General features: G+C 41.8%; 1 protein-coding gene across 1 annotated transcript in view; it reads right to left on the reverse strand.

Annotated features, from left to right (window-relative positions):
* Window positions 1-1823: 1823 nt before the first annotated feature.
* NLN (neurolysin) overlaps window positions 1824-14695 on the reverse strand; it is a 117160-nt gene continuing 104288 nt past the window's right edge. Inside the window, exons 11-13 of the mRNA XM_040340147.1 lie at window positions 8047-8175; window positions 5608-5744; window positions 1824-2453 (exon numbers count right to left, since the gene is read on the reverse strand). Of these exons, the coding sequence (XP_040196081.1) occupies window positions 2322-2453; window positions 5608-5744; window positions 8047-8175 (398 nt within the window). The 3' untranslated portion in view covers window positions 1824-2321. The remainder of the gene's footprint in view (window positions 2454-5607; window positions 5745-8046; window positions 8176-14695) is intronic.

Genomic DNA, 14695 nt, shown 5'->3' on the forward strand with positions numbered 1-14695 from the left:
TGCTATAATAAATATCCCCCAAAAATATATCTAAAAAAACATTTTTTTCCCTCAGTTTAGGTCGATACGTATTCTACATATTTTTGGTAAAAAAAAAAAAATCGCAATAAGCGTTTATTGATCGGTTTGCGCAAAAGTTCATATACTTTTTCTTTCCACTTTCTACAGTGGGGATCGAAAGTTTGGGCACCCATTCTTTTAATATGTCAAAAAAAGTTAGATTTTATTTCCATCATTTACACTTTCAAAATTACAGAAAACAAAAAAATGGCGTCTGCAAAAGTTTGGGCACCCTGCAGAATTTATAGCATGCACTGCCCCCTTTGCAAAGCTGAGACCTGCCAGTGTCAAGGATTGTTCTCAATCATCGTCTGGGAAGACCAGGTGATGTCAATCTCAAAGGTTTTAAATGCCCAGACTCATCTGATCTTGCCCCAACAATCAGCACCATGGGCTCTTCTAAGCGGTTGTCTAGAAAACTGAAACTGAAAATAGTTGACTCTCACAAAGCTGGAGAAGGCTATAAGAAGATAGCAAAGCGTTTTCAGATGTCAATATCCTCTGTTCGGAATCTAATTAAGAAATGTCAGTCATCAGGAAAAGTGGAAGTTAAAGCAAGATCTGGAAAACCAAGAAAAATATCAAACAGAACAGCTCGCCGGATTGTGAGAAAAGCAATTCAAAACCCACGTTTGACTGCATGATCCCTCCAGAAAGATCTGGCAGACACTGGAGTTGTGGTACACTATTCCACTATAAAGAGATACTTGTACAAATATGGTCTTCATGGAAGAGTCATTAGAAGAAAACGTCTTCTACGTCCTCACCACAAAAATCAGCGTTTGAACTTTGCAAATAAACATAGACAAGCCTGATGCATTTTGGAAACAAGTTCTGTGGACCGATGAGGTCCACAGAACTTTTTCTGTATGGTTTGCCAAGCATTTGGAAAGGCACAGATGTAAATTGGAGCCGCACTGTTTGTGTAAACAAACCAGTTTCACTTTCAGGCCCCATTCACATGTAACACAGTGGGAGCACACATTTTTTGGCTTGTTTTCCCCACGACACACATAAGGCAACCCATTGATTTCAAGAGGGTGCCCTACATGTGGCAAAGTAGCTCATGGGACATTCTGACGTATTGCAGTTTGCATATTTTTTACTGCACGTTTTACTGCGTTTGTCTTCACGCTGCAAAATGTTTGTTTGCTTCCGCGTTTGAAGTGTCATTAATAATTAATGGCACCGAATGTGCAATTAGTTAATTTTTTACTTGTGTAAAGGTGGCCACCCTATACAATCTAAACAATGATTGCATTGGAAATGCATGAACTTGCAGAGGTGGGTGGGAGCGATCTCCTGGAGGAAAGGGTTTGGGAGTCCTGAATACCAAACTGACGACGGCTAATGGAGTACTTTTAACCAGGACACTGATGCCGAGGTAATGCATGTACTAGGATAAAAAGAAAACTTTTTATTTTCTGCAAAAAAGGTACATTATTGGTATATTGGTACATAAGGGAGCTGGAATTTAGAAAAAAAAAGGCGAATTTAGCCTTGAAGGTTTTACACCCACAAATGAGGTTACATAAAGGAGTCAGACGTGCTTGTTCAGATTGGACACTTTGATGGGGTCTTTTAGCTTCCATGTTTCCAAATGTTACTGGTTGTCAGGTTTACGGCTATAGGGTGCTCCTATGTCAATGGGAGAAAACGGCTCCTGTGCCAGTCATTCTTAGTGCTTCTTGTAGCATCCTTAACTCCCAGTGAATAAAAACGTTGTATGTAACCTAGTCTGTCAGTAATTTTTTTTATTTTTGACCCCAAACTAACATCTGGATCAGGCACAATTCTAGATAAATAACCTAAATCTAGCTCATAACTAGTCATTCTGCATGCACTATATTTATTTAAATTTAAATTATAATTTAAGAACTTCCTCTACAACAGGTCGTATATAAATTCATGATTTTTCCTAGGCGAACATAAGCGAGACGCACAATGTTCAATCAAGCAACCACTAAAGGAGATGAGAGTTTTAGTACACGATATGGCAGTGAAAATACATTTGTAATGTTAAAATGAGTTCTTGTTTCCAACCTATGTGGGACAAATAACTAATGCCCTGTTTCAAAAAACAACACAAATGAAATTAGACATATAAAAGTATTCCATTTTGTGTTTTAAGTCACATTTTGGCATAGTATAAAGAAAGTGTCAGTACATTTTGGCACATTATCAAGGCAGTTATTGTTCAGAAACAAGTCACATAACTTTTTTTTCCCTTGAAATGTATACAATTAAAGAGTAACTACATTTTATGGTCTCAATCCTTTGCTCAAGAGAAAAGCTTTTTGGTTTGGCTCACGACCCAGGAATTCCCGCAGCAGATCCATGCCATCCACTGATCCTCCAGGCTTGAGGATAAGGTCTCTGTATTTCTTTCCAACCTACAGGGAAAAAAAGTCATAGAGCGGGGTCACAGAGCTGAGTGTGTAAACAGAATCTCAAATACTCATGGCAGAGAGCGGTAAAAGTAATAGACAAAAGATGAATGGATATCCCAGGGTTCACTGTTTCACCTGGCTAAAGCTCAGTCAAGTAACCATTAAAGGGAGCTTATTCCAAAAGAAATATGTAGGCCACCATTGCTGCAATTAGTTGCCAGACTGTTATGCTGATCCGATACTGTAATATTTTCAAAGTCACTCCCTTGCAGCAATTGAAGTCAGGAAACCTGACCTGTATTGCAATGTGAATTATAATTATAGCTGAACTATGTGATAAAATAATGTATAAGGAATCAAGCCTACAGACATTGCACTAGTGAAAAATAAAACCCAAAGATTAAAAAAATGAAAAGTACCATTTAATTAGCTTGTTTACTGATAATGGGTTACAAAAATAATGTTCTCAGCATACTTCCATGTATAAGCCTCAGTCTTGTGGCCTCCAGCAATTTTGCACTGCAAACCACTGAACCCCCGTGATGATGGCATGACCTTTCATGGCTGACCTATGCCCTTAAATACAGTATTGAGTCTGCTTTAACAGTGTTTGAAGCAACGACTCATCAGCTTGTCTGTGTACTGTACCTTGCAAATCTGGGAGGTATTCCAGAAGCTTAATATAACACAGGGGTCTGTAGAGCAGCTATCACCACTAGCAATCTCTCTATAGTCAGCTACACAGTTTATCTGTGAATTCTGTTTCCATTACTAAAGTCTAAACTGATATAAAAATGAAATGTTAATTTAGCATTATTGTAGGCCAGGAATGGCAGACTAAATATTTGTCTTTTAAATTACCACACTATAGGGTGGTGGAAATGTTGCTGATTTTTTTGCTGATTTTAGGTCATGACTACTTTACCAAGCCTGAGAACTGGTCACAAAATTGGCATTTGGAGGGGGAGAAATCCATATTTTTTTATCAATGGTACTGATTTCACACTTATACTTATTATTTTCTGGTGTAAAGTGGAGCTACAGGAAAACAGTACTTATAGTGTTACTGTTTTACCTGTCAAAATATAGGTAATTTTGACCAGTAATTCTTATGATACACACAGCTCTGACAGATAATTGATAAGACCACTCTGCTTCTTCCTGTTTTAGAATTACTGTCTCCTGTTCACTGGACAGAGCTGGTAATGCAGATTCACTGCCCAATGAGAAGTCTGGAGGAGGTGAAGTAACATAGTAAGCTGAAACACTGCACCGAGTGGATTAATTGCTTAACCAGGAACTATGCAAACCATGTAACTGGCTGTGCAGTGTGGGAAATATGTACAAATACCAACCACCAAGCCTGTCACACATGTAGCTGCTCCTGATCACTCCCATGTTTTGCAAAGCTCATACTCAGTGGTGGGTTAGAATTGTAGAATTCTGGAGCAATAGCACAACTGAAAAAGCCTAGACTGTACAACTTGTAGACTTGGATGCGGTGTTTGACACATTTATAGTTGACCAGATAATAGGTTACAATGGAGTTTACTTTGACTGCACAGCCTCCAGTATTAAATATTCTGGCTAAGTTTTTCATCTGTGTAGCACCCTTGTCCTAAACAGGGCTGCTAGTAAATTTAGTTGTGCTAGGTGGAAACTAGCCTGGCTAATTTGCAGTCTTTGATCAAATGGGTTTCTCCTAAGCTTGGGTTTAACTGTGATTTCTTTCTCTTGTCAATAGGTGGCACTGTTACCTTTGGCATTAGTATGATAGATTACAGTGAATTCAGGTTATGAGTAAATATGCCTTTCTCAGCCAATCTGCAGGAGTTTCTTTGGCCGCTGAGGCTGTTGGGGTAGACTATTTATTTGGAGAGAGTCAGATCGGGGTTCTGTGTGTGTGTGTGTGTGTGTGTGTGAAGAAGCAGCAGAGGTATAGGCCGGAAGCCTAACCACGTGTAAAGGGTCTCAAGCCTGAGGGGGCCTGATTGTTGCCAGGATGCAAGGGAGAAGAAGTTGCCAGAGGGTCAACCACTTTTGTTGCTGAGGCAGGTGTAAAGGGATGGAGTTTTGAAGGAGTACCAGAGGAGACTCTTCATCAGCTGGGGACTGTGAAGTAACTGGGAAAGCTTCAGGAGAGAACTCATCCACAAAGTACGAGGAGAAGCTGCGAGAAAGCTTGAAGTACAGCGAGTAGCTGTGAGATAAGCTTGAAGGATCCAGTGGGTAGCTGTGAGTCCAAGGAATCCAGCGAGTAGCTGTGAGTCGAGCTTGAGGATCTACAGTGGGATACTGTGAGTAAAGTTGTTACTATAGGAGACAGCATTTGTTATGAGAAACAGATTGCTGCATTCAGCTTAAAAGCCCTTTTTTCTGTATTGCTGTCTGCCTAGTTCAATTTTTGTCTGCAGAGTCTGCCAAGTTGCTATTGCATTTGGGTGTCCTGTACACTATCCCTCCCTCTATCCTACAATTTCTAAAAGAAATGTTCATTTTTAAAAGTAACAGGTGCCCACCTTTCCATCTTGCACTACACCCTCCATGCGGTAACCTGCACCCTGAGGAGGAATGTCAGCCCTTCGACACTAGGGGTCACCACCAGGCCTCTGGAGGTTAGGATGAAGGAAAAAAGGTGGGACAGAGCTATGAAGAAGCACTAAGGCATAGTGCGAAACGTCAGCTTTTCTTTTGTTGTGCTGTTTTTTGCTGTGGCATGTATTTTGTGATTTTTAATTAAAGGAGGAGTTTTTTTGGAGTGCGGCTGTCCCACCTTTTTTCCTTCATCCTAACCTGCATTTTGATTGCACTGCCTGCACCCTTGGCTCGGACCACAGGAATCAGATTACCTGGTTCTCTTTGAGCGGTTACCCACTCTCTCACCAGGCCTCTGGAGTTTAGGGAGTGCGCTACATGTAATACCCAATATATGTCTTAAAATCTAATTAAGTACCAACTCTCTTTACTGGATTTCCCAAGACAGCAAGGTAAGTGGCAGATGCCTCAATCCACCCAAGTTCACCCAATACTTAAATATTATGATTTTTGTCAATTGATGCTGTTGGTTGAGCAGTTTACCCTCTGAAACATCATTGCTCTTCCACAAGATCGTGCAGAGGCTTCAGATAAAAAGACGCTGCAGTCTATGAAACCTTACCTCTGGGTTCATTATTCCTTTCTGTTTGAAACAGCTGTAGAAGATATCCATTGAGAAGACTTCACTCCACAGGTAGCCATAATACTGTCCATCGTATCCCCCGGCCAGGTGCCCAAAGGTTGCTGGCATGTTTGTGCCTTCAATCACATATACACAGAAATATTTAGAAGGACAAGCAAACCATCCTCATCAAAGCATTATGCACTGTAATGGTAGCAAGCTAGTGACTTGTGCATCATCCGATGCCGTTTTTGATTGCATTTCAGCAAGTGTTCAGTTTGTGTAACTCCCATTACCTGCAGGTGTCTACTTTTAATAAAAATATCTTCCTGCAGTGTCTCCTTGACAGCTGCTAGATAATGCCCTGAGTGTGGGTCTTCCAGTGCTGTGAAGGTTACAGAACCTGCTGCTACTCACAAAACTTGTGCCGCCCTTTGACTACCCTCTGTCCTCTCTGCCATTCATAGAACTCATCTTACCACTATCACACAATGATTTGCATTGTGTGAATTGAGGAGGAGGAGTTTAATGACAGCATCTCCATATTGAGTTACAAAACTCAATGCATTGTGAGATAGTGGTAAAGCAAGTTCTATGAATGGAGGAGAAAGCAGGAGGCGACAGGCAACACAACTTTTGTGAGTAGCAGCAGCTTCTGTTCACAGAGCTGGAAGACAGCGGCTCAGGGCAGTATCCAGCGGCTGTGAAGGAGGCACTGCCAGAAGATTTTTATCAGAAGTAGACACCTGCTGATAATGGGATACACACCAATACAAATAAAAAATGTGTCTGAAGCTGTATCCCCCCAAAAAACTAAAACTTCAGCTTTCATCTTGCTTTAAACATAACATATATAATTATCACATCTTTACAATATGGCCAACTGGAGGTGTACTAATTGTGTGAAATGCATATCCCTAAACTAATCTCCTACAATAGGACATTCATTTATTGGGAGAGATTTGCCAACGCTTATCCCCATCTAAAAGGATGCGAGTACTGCAGTTGTTAATCATTAGAAAACTGGGATTTGCTCAGGTGATCATAATGCAGACAGATCCTGCCATTTAGGAATCAGTCATAAAGGGACATGGTAAAACAAACAGCTACTTCTTCAGAACACAGAAAGGTAAGAGGCAACAGGTTTGCTAAAATCCTTGCAATGTACATACATCACCAAGAGGGGTTGCTTTTTTCTTAAAAAAAAACCTGGAGTATAATTTAGAACTAATATGTGTATTGTGTATATGTATATTTTTACCCAGACAAGTTTTCAAATCTGCTCCAGCAAAGTAACATGATATTATTTAGATATTCTAACACTCAACAAGGTTACATATATACAGTGGAAGTGTTCTTGTTCTCGAGATAAGGCAGGAGGTGTGTTGGATCAATGCAGAGACACCGCTGCTTTCACATGGGGAGCAGCAAGTCCTTCTCTAAAGCGCACAGCAGGGTAAAAACTTTTCTCTGAAGCTGTAAAATAGTTAAAAATGTTCTTGAACCCTGATGTATTTTTTTCTTATCATTTTGGCTAAAACTTCAATTTAGCTTTCTACAAATGTGATATTCTTAATGTCTGTTTTTTTAACTAGACCTGCAGAAGTGTGTTTCCTAGGCAGACACTGCCATCCAAAGTACAGTGCTTATCATGCAGCTACCTATGTTCTGTGAACCGTAGCATAGACCTATTTGTGTGTTAGCATTAAAAAATAAGAAGAAATCTGGCTAAGCATCTGCATTGTTTATCCATTGTATTCCGTTCTTTAGAAATTAGCATTTGGTATCATTAGTACTTCATGCAGAGTTAGGCTCCGTTCACATACATATGCAAACTGGATGCGTTTTGAACCACATTTGATTCACATGAATCAAACCGGATTTATATGAAGCCAGTTTACATATATGCGGTGCAGCAGCAGTGCAAATTTGCTACAAAATGAAATAGTCCTGTGTGCGTTTTCTGAGTATTGCAGTGCAATTCAGAAGACAATTCCAGGCTCATTGCCTTCTAATATAATGCACCTGAATCACACATCTGCTCAGTTTTGAACACTATTTTGATCTGGAAAAAAATAAAAATCATGGGGGTCCCCTCCCCGATTCATACCAGGCCCTTTTTTGGTCTCATACAGACTTGAAGGGGAACCCCACACCAAAATAAAAAAAAATTGTGTGGGGTACCCCCAAAATGCATACCAGACCCTTATCCGAGCAGGCAACCTGGCAGGCAAGGAAAAGGGGGGGGGGAAGCGAACACCTCCCCCCTCCTGAACCATACCAGGCAACGTGCCCTCAGTATGGGTGGGTGTCTGGGGCAGGGGGGCTCTGCTCCACCCACCCCCAAAATAATACTCTGCCATGCCTGAGTACCATTATTACAGGTAGTCTTTTTTAATATAAGGCACTACAATGACATAAGAAATATTTACACTATACCTGGTGTGGCAGAGATACCTAGAATCTCCTTAGAGAACTTGGCATATTCACTGGCTGTGTCAGCAGACGGCTTTGTGTGCAGAGATTGGTCAACTTTACTGAGAACTATCTGCCGAAGAGTCTGGAGACCTAATAGGCACAACAGCAAAATGTTTGGAAACGTTTTATAACAATTACTTGGTTTGCAGACATAAGATAATAATTTGCATTGATTTTATTTCTCCTGGAGCAGCAAGTTATGAATACACCAGGTTTGCAATTATAACTGTAAAATAATACATTATTTCTCTATTAAAAAAAACATTTCATCAAAGAGAAGAGTACAGTCTAAAGAAACAGAAGGCCCGTCTTACAGTGAACCTAATCAGGCCTAAAAAATGCCTCCGTGGCAGCAGTCACCTCATAATAATAAAGGCTAGTTCACACCATAACGCATGTGTCAGTGTGCGCGTGCACTGATATGTTGTTCTTACTGCATGCTACTACCATGTGCTTTTTTTTTTTTCACTCAATGCTTTATATTAGGGATCAACCGATTTTCGGTGTGGCCGATTTTCACTTTTTTTAGAAATAATCGGTCAAAAAACTGACCGATGTTACTGATTTTGCTTCAAGGGGTTTTACCGGGGTGATGCATGTATTCGTTAGAGCGGACAGTTGGCTTTATTGTAATAAGAGCAGCCACTCGGTTGTTATTACAAGCAGTGGGAGGGGATACCCCCCCTCTCCCACTGCCTTCCACCACTCGCCCAGGCCCTCCTGTCCCACTGGGAGGCCTGAGCAACCAGCAGGCACGTTCGCCGTACAAAATATCGGCAAAAAATATTGGCTATTGGCAGGAGAGGTCGCCAAAATATCGGTATCGTATCGGCACCGAAATAACGGGCGATCCCTACTTTATATCATACATTGCAGCACACTACGACACTGTGCAGCACGTCGGCATGCAGTGAAATGCTACATTTATTTATTTTCAGCGCATTGATGTGAACTGAAGTCTTAGGATTCAATGCCTATCTGCCTTGTTCTTCCATTGAGACTGTGAGACCAAGTTAGGCCCATTGTGTTGGGCCTAACTTGGAGAAACTGTGAGGCCATGTGTACCACCTACATTTGGACACAAGGCGCCTCATAGGGACATGGGGATCTATAAGAAGACCAACACATACTTGCAGATAGGACTAGGTGAACTTTCTCAGTTACTATCAAAGGAACATGTAGTTCACCATTTAAAAAAGGATCAGGTTCAGTCCAGAAGATTGCTGTAAGAGGCACGGAGCCTCAGCCCTCTCCCCCCCTCCTACTGACTCTTTTCTTCTTCCCCTCATGGTTTTGTTTTCTCTTTTTTGATCTACCTCTCTCTCCTAATTACTTGAAATCTTACTGATGGGTATCAATTTTTGTCTATTACTATTACTGATCTTCAAACAAGATATGGATGTCAACATTACAGAGAACAGACCCCTACCGTGGACAGATCATCATGCAATTTATTTCAATACCATCTTAAAAAAACCCGCAAACACATTGGACAAGATCCCTGAAGAAACTCCACTCGGAACACTTCAAAACTGAAAAGCTGGAAAAATAAATCTCCAACGAAGAGCTGGAGGAAGCGATTTCAGCGTCAAGCTTGGGCAAAAGTCCGGGTACCGGACGGCCTCACAAATATGTATTATAGGAAGTTTGCCCCAATCCTGCTGGCCTCGCTTGGTAGATATTTCAATGAGGTCTCAAATTCTAAACCTTTGCCGGCAGAGGCTCTGCTGGCATATGTGACTGTTCTCCCAAAAGAGGGAAAGGATCCCCAGAGCTGTTCCAGCTACAGACCCATCTCCCTTTTGAACTCCGACGTGAAGCTCCTGTCCAAAATATTGGCCTTGAGGTTACAGGAATATATAGTTAAATCGATTAATTTAGATCAAACAGAGTTCATGAAGGGCCAAGGGGCGAGGGAAAATACCATTTGCGCCCTCCATGTTATGCACTGGATGCATAAAGGACCAAATTTAGAAACCGAGTGTAGTAATCTCAATGGATGCGGAGAAAGCTTTTGATAGGGTGGGCTGGGGGTTCATGGTCAGAGATCTGAGGGAGATGGGCCTGAAAGAAAGGATGATGGGATGGGTGATGGCATTATATGCAAATCCCAGAGCAAGGGTAAAAGTAAACAGGAGATTATCAGATTATTTTGAGATACGGAATGGGACTAGGAAGGGGTGCCTCCTGTCCCCACTGTTATTCGCTCTGGTGTTGGAGCCCTTTTTATGTACAATTAGGGGAAATCGGAAGATCAAGGGGATAGAAATTGGATCTACGGAACATAAGATATCAGAGTACGCGGATGATTTATTACTGTACCTTTCCTCACCTCAGGAATCCATGATGGAATTAATGAAGGAGATAGAGAAATTTGGTTCTTTATCAAATTTCAAAATAAATATTGAAAAGTAGGTAGTTATGCCAATTCATATATCCCTGAGGTTGAGAAAAAAGTTACAGAGAGCCTTCATCTTTGAATGGCGTACAGACGCTCTATCGTATCTTGGGACCTATATAACTCCAGATGAAAAACGGTTAAACGATCTAAATTATGATCCATTGGTTGCTTCGATAATACAAGACTTGAAGAAATTGAGAGGCCACACTTTAAATGCACTCAAAATGAATATAATCCCCAAGCTTATTTATGTCTTACACGCCATTCCGATAATTCTGCCACAGAATTTTTTCAAGAAAATAAGGAGTGCCCTTAGGACTTTTGTGTGGGGAGATAAACACCCCAGACTGGCATATAAGATGCTGAGGAGACTAAAGGGGGAGGGGAGGGGTAGGCCTCCCGGATATAGGGATCTACTACAGAGCCATGGCCCTGTTTCGTATCATGAACTGGTGCCATGATACAGATAGTAAAGGATGGGTACCTTTGGAGAAAACGTTGGCGGGAAGGAATTTGGCAGGGGCACCATGGATATCGGCAGTTCATAGGGGATTGTCGGAATATGCATCACCCCTGACCAAAGCAACACTTACAATATGGGACAGAATGAATAAGACAGGAAGATTCGCTCCCCCGATATCACCCTCGACACCCCTGGACGGCTTTCCCTGGTTTCCTCCGGGGGAGGAAAGAGGTAGTTTAGGGTGTTCTGGGGTAGGGAGGGGAAAGGGAACTGTGCAGGAGTGGCACCACAAGGGAAACTTCTTCCATTGGGGGATTTAGTAAAGAATATGGGGGAGGTAGTAATGGCGGAATGGAAATACGGTCAATTGAGGGACTGGTTCAATAAATGGAAACATCAGATGAGACCCGCAAATCCATTGAACACCTTTGAGGAGTGGTGTGTTAATTTATCAGAGCCGGGCTATATGTTATCTCCAATATATACGGCAAGTTGGTGTTGAGTGCTCATGGTCATACAACTCCCTACTACATTCGTGAGTGGGAAAAGGAACTGGGCCATAATTTTACGACAGAACAAGTGGATAGATTGATGGAGACAACACACTAATCCTCAATTAGTTCCTATATACAAGAGATGTCCTATAAATTTCTCACTAGATGGTACCGGACTCCGACCCGTCTGGTGCAGATGTACCCGTCTGCAGATATTAACTGCTGGAGGGGATGCAACCAGAAGGGGTAATTTTTACATCTATGGTGGCACTGCCCCAAGATTAAGAAATTTTGGGATGAGATGACACCCTGGATAAAAAAGTTGACACTTAGAGCAATAGAACCCTCCCCACTTCATTTCCTTTTTCATGGGATGCCATCTATTACATTTTAAAAAGAAGTGTCACTCCACACTTGCTAAATGCAGCTAGGGCACTAATTCCTAGATTCTGGAAACAATCGAGATGCCCCACGATAAATGATTGGAAGGGGGAGGTAGAGAGGATTATGGAGGCGGAGAGATGGGTACAGTGAGAGATCAACAGGACACATTTAAGGATATATGGGCAGGATGGTTATACTATTCCTCCGAGATAGTGACGGAGATAGTGATGGACTGACCCTGAGCGAGGGGCGAGGGGAGGAGAGCCAAGCCAGGGTTTTTTTTTTTGTTTGTTTGTCCTGTTTAAATCACTACGAAATATCACAAGGAAATCTTCAAAGCAAAAAAACATCTCAAACATAATCGCAAAAGCCCGGAATCGTGCCTGAGAGCTCTTCAACTTCGTCGCTCAGACTATGAATCCAGCCTGCCTAGAGGCTCCAAAATATGAAACACAAGATTTTTGCAATGAATTATCAGATATTTTCATTAACAAAATTGAAAAAAATTGTGAAACAATTCAGCAAAAAAAAAAAAACACAAACTTCACCCCTACAAATCAAAAAGAACATAGTAATACAAATATTCTTCAATCAACAACATTTACATTGGAGCCAATTTCCACCAATACCACTAAAAATATAATCGGAAGTCTACGAGACTGTACATCCCCTAATGACATCATTCCCACAAAACTGCTGAAAGAATGTGCCGATATTTTGGCACCCGCGATCACGCACCTTATAAACCAACTATTTAAAGAAGGTATGGTACCAACCTCCCTAAAGCAAGGCATAATTAATCCCCTTCTAAAAAAAACAAAAAAAAACAACCTCCACCCAAAAGACCCAAACAACCGGCAACCTATAACCGGCCTCAACATCTTTTCCAAGGTTATTGAGAAAGCAGTAGTACAACAGCATTTAGACACCCACAAACTTCTGGACCCACTACAATCGGGCTTCCGTCCAGGACACGGACACAAGACAGAAACAGCACTTCTCAAAATATGGGATGACGCTCTAGAAGCAGCGGACGACAAAGAATCTTGTCTTCTGATACTTCTGGACCTTAGTGCTGCCTTTGACACAGTAGACCACAAACTGCTGCTGTCTCGCCTCACATAAGTAGCTAGAGTTGCAGACTCGGATCTACCCTGGTTTTCATCCTTCCTGGAAAACCGATCCTAGACAATGACTTTCACGTCTGAAACACATATCGTGTCATGCGGAGTCCCTCAAGGATCACCCCTATCGCCCGTACTATTCAATATTTACCTCTGCCCACTCCTAAAAATTATTAGTAACCAAGACTTACTCTATCACTCCTACGCGGACGACACTCAACTTTATTTTCGAATCAGTAACAAAAAGGACCAATACCCCGTATTAGAACAATGCCTCATTCAGATAGACAACTGGATGACAGAGAGTCACCTCAAACTCAATGGAGCAAAAACCGAACTCCTTCTACTCCATGCAAACCGAAAGAGACTGGCCAGGACTACTTGGTCACCACCACCCATCTTGGGACAAACCATTACCCCAAGCACCAAAGTCAAAAGCCTCGGAGTCATTTTTGACTCTGACATGACAATGGATGCACAAATAGGATCATTAGTTAGCGGATCTCACCATCTTCTACATCTATTACGAAGACTCGTTCCCTTCATCCTGAAAGAGGATACAGTAGTAGTGGTAGGGACAATTATTAACTCCAGGCTAGATTATGCAAATTCCCTCTACCTCGGACTCCCAAAATACCAGATTGCCCATCTCCAAGTCTTACAGAACACAGCGGCAAGACTGGTGACAGGGAAAAAACCCTGGGAACCAATCGGCCCGTCCCTAAGGTCCCTCCATTGGCTGGCCGTAAAGGACCGAGTCACATTTAAGGCCCTCTGCCTGACGCACAAATGTGTACACGGAAGTGCCCCCCAATATTTGGTTAAGAAAATAAAATACCAAAACCCCAATCGTGTTCTTCGATCTAATAACCAAAAACTACTGCAAATCGCCAAAGCCTGCTACAAAACCAAAGGAGAACGAAGATTTGCAATCCAAGGACCTCGACTGTGGAACACATTACCGACTAATATCCGAATGGAAATTGATCACCAGGCCTTCAGAAAAAAACTCAAGACCCACTTATTCTGAAGGATAAATAGAAGGAAAATGGATGCCAAGCGCCTTGAGGCGATTCAGTTCGCATTTGTAGCGCTATACAAGTTATTCACTCATTCAGGTTGATGTAAATAATCTTGTCAACATGTTTACACCCTTGTGATTCAGTAAGATGCATTATCACAATACATATAACATACATCATCTTATGCGTTGCAGTTTATTTAGAATGTGGAAGTCGAAACCCAACTAAGCTTAAATCTTCTCCCACCTCAGTTCTAAGCCTAATCTATCTATGTTGTAAAAGGAAAGATGTCTTTACTTACCTATTCTAAAGTCACTCCAGTCTGGTCACATGACCAGGTTCCAGTGCTGGCTTCAGTGTAGAGGAAGGACAGCCAATTGAGGCTTCCTCATAGTAAGCCTATAGGCGACGCCATCACCCAGATTCCGCAGTCTCTTAGCGATCTCTCATCTACACTGAAGTCGGAGCTGGAAAGATCACGTGACCAGACCGGAGTGACTTCAAAATAGTAAATTATAGACATCTTTCCATTTACAAGCTAGATAGATTAAAGGGACAGTAAAGGCAAGATTTTTTTGGTTTAAAAATAACAAACATGTTATACTTGCCTCCGCTGTGCAGTTCGTTTTGCACAGAGTGACCCGGATCCGTGTCTTCTGGGGTCCCTCGACAGCTGTCTCTGCTCCTCCTCGCAAAAGCTTTCCACGTTCATGCGAGCTCCC

The sequence above is a fragment of the Rana temporaria genome, chromosome 1 (genome assembly GCF_905171775.1).
Source record: "Rana temporaria chromosome 1, aRanTem1.1, whole genome shotgun sequence".
NCBI classification, from domain to species: domain Eukaryota; kingdom Metazoa; phylum Chordata; class Amphibia; order Anura; family Ranidae; genus Rana; species Rana temporaria.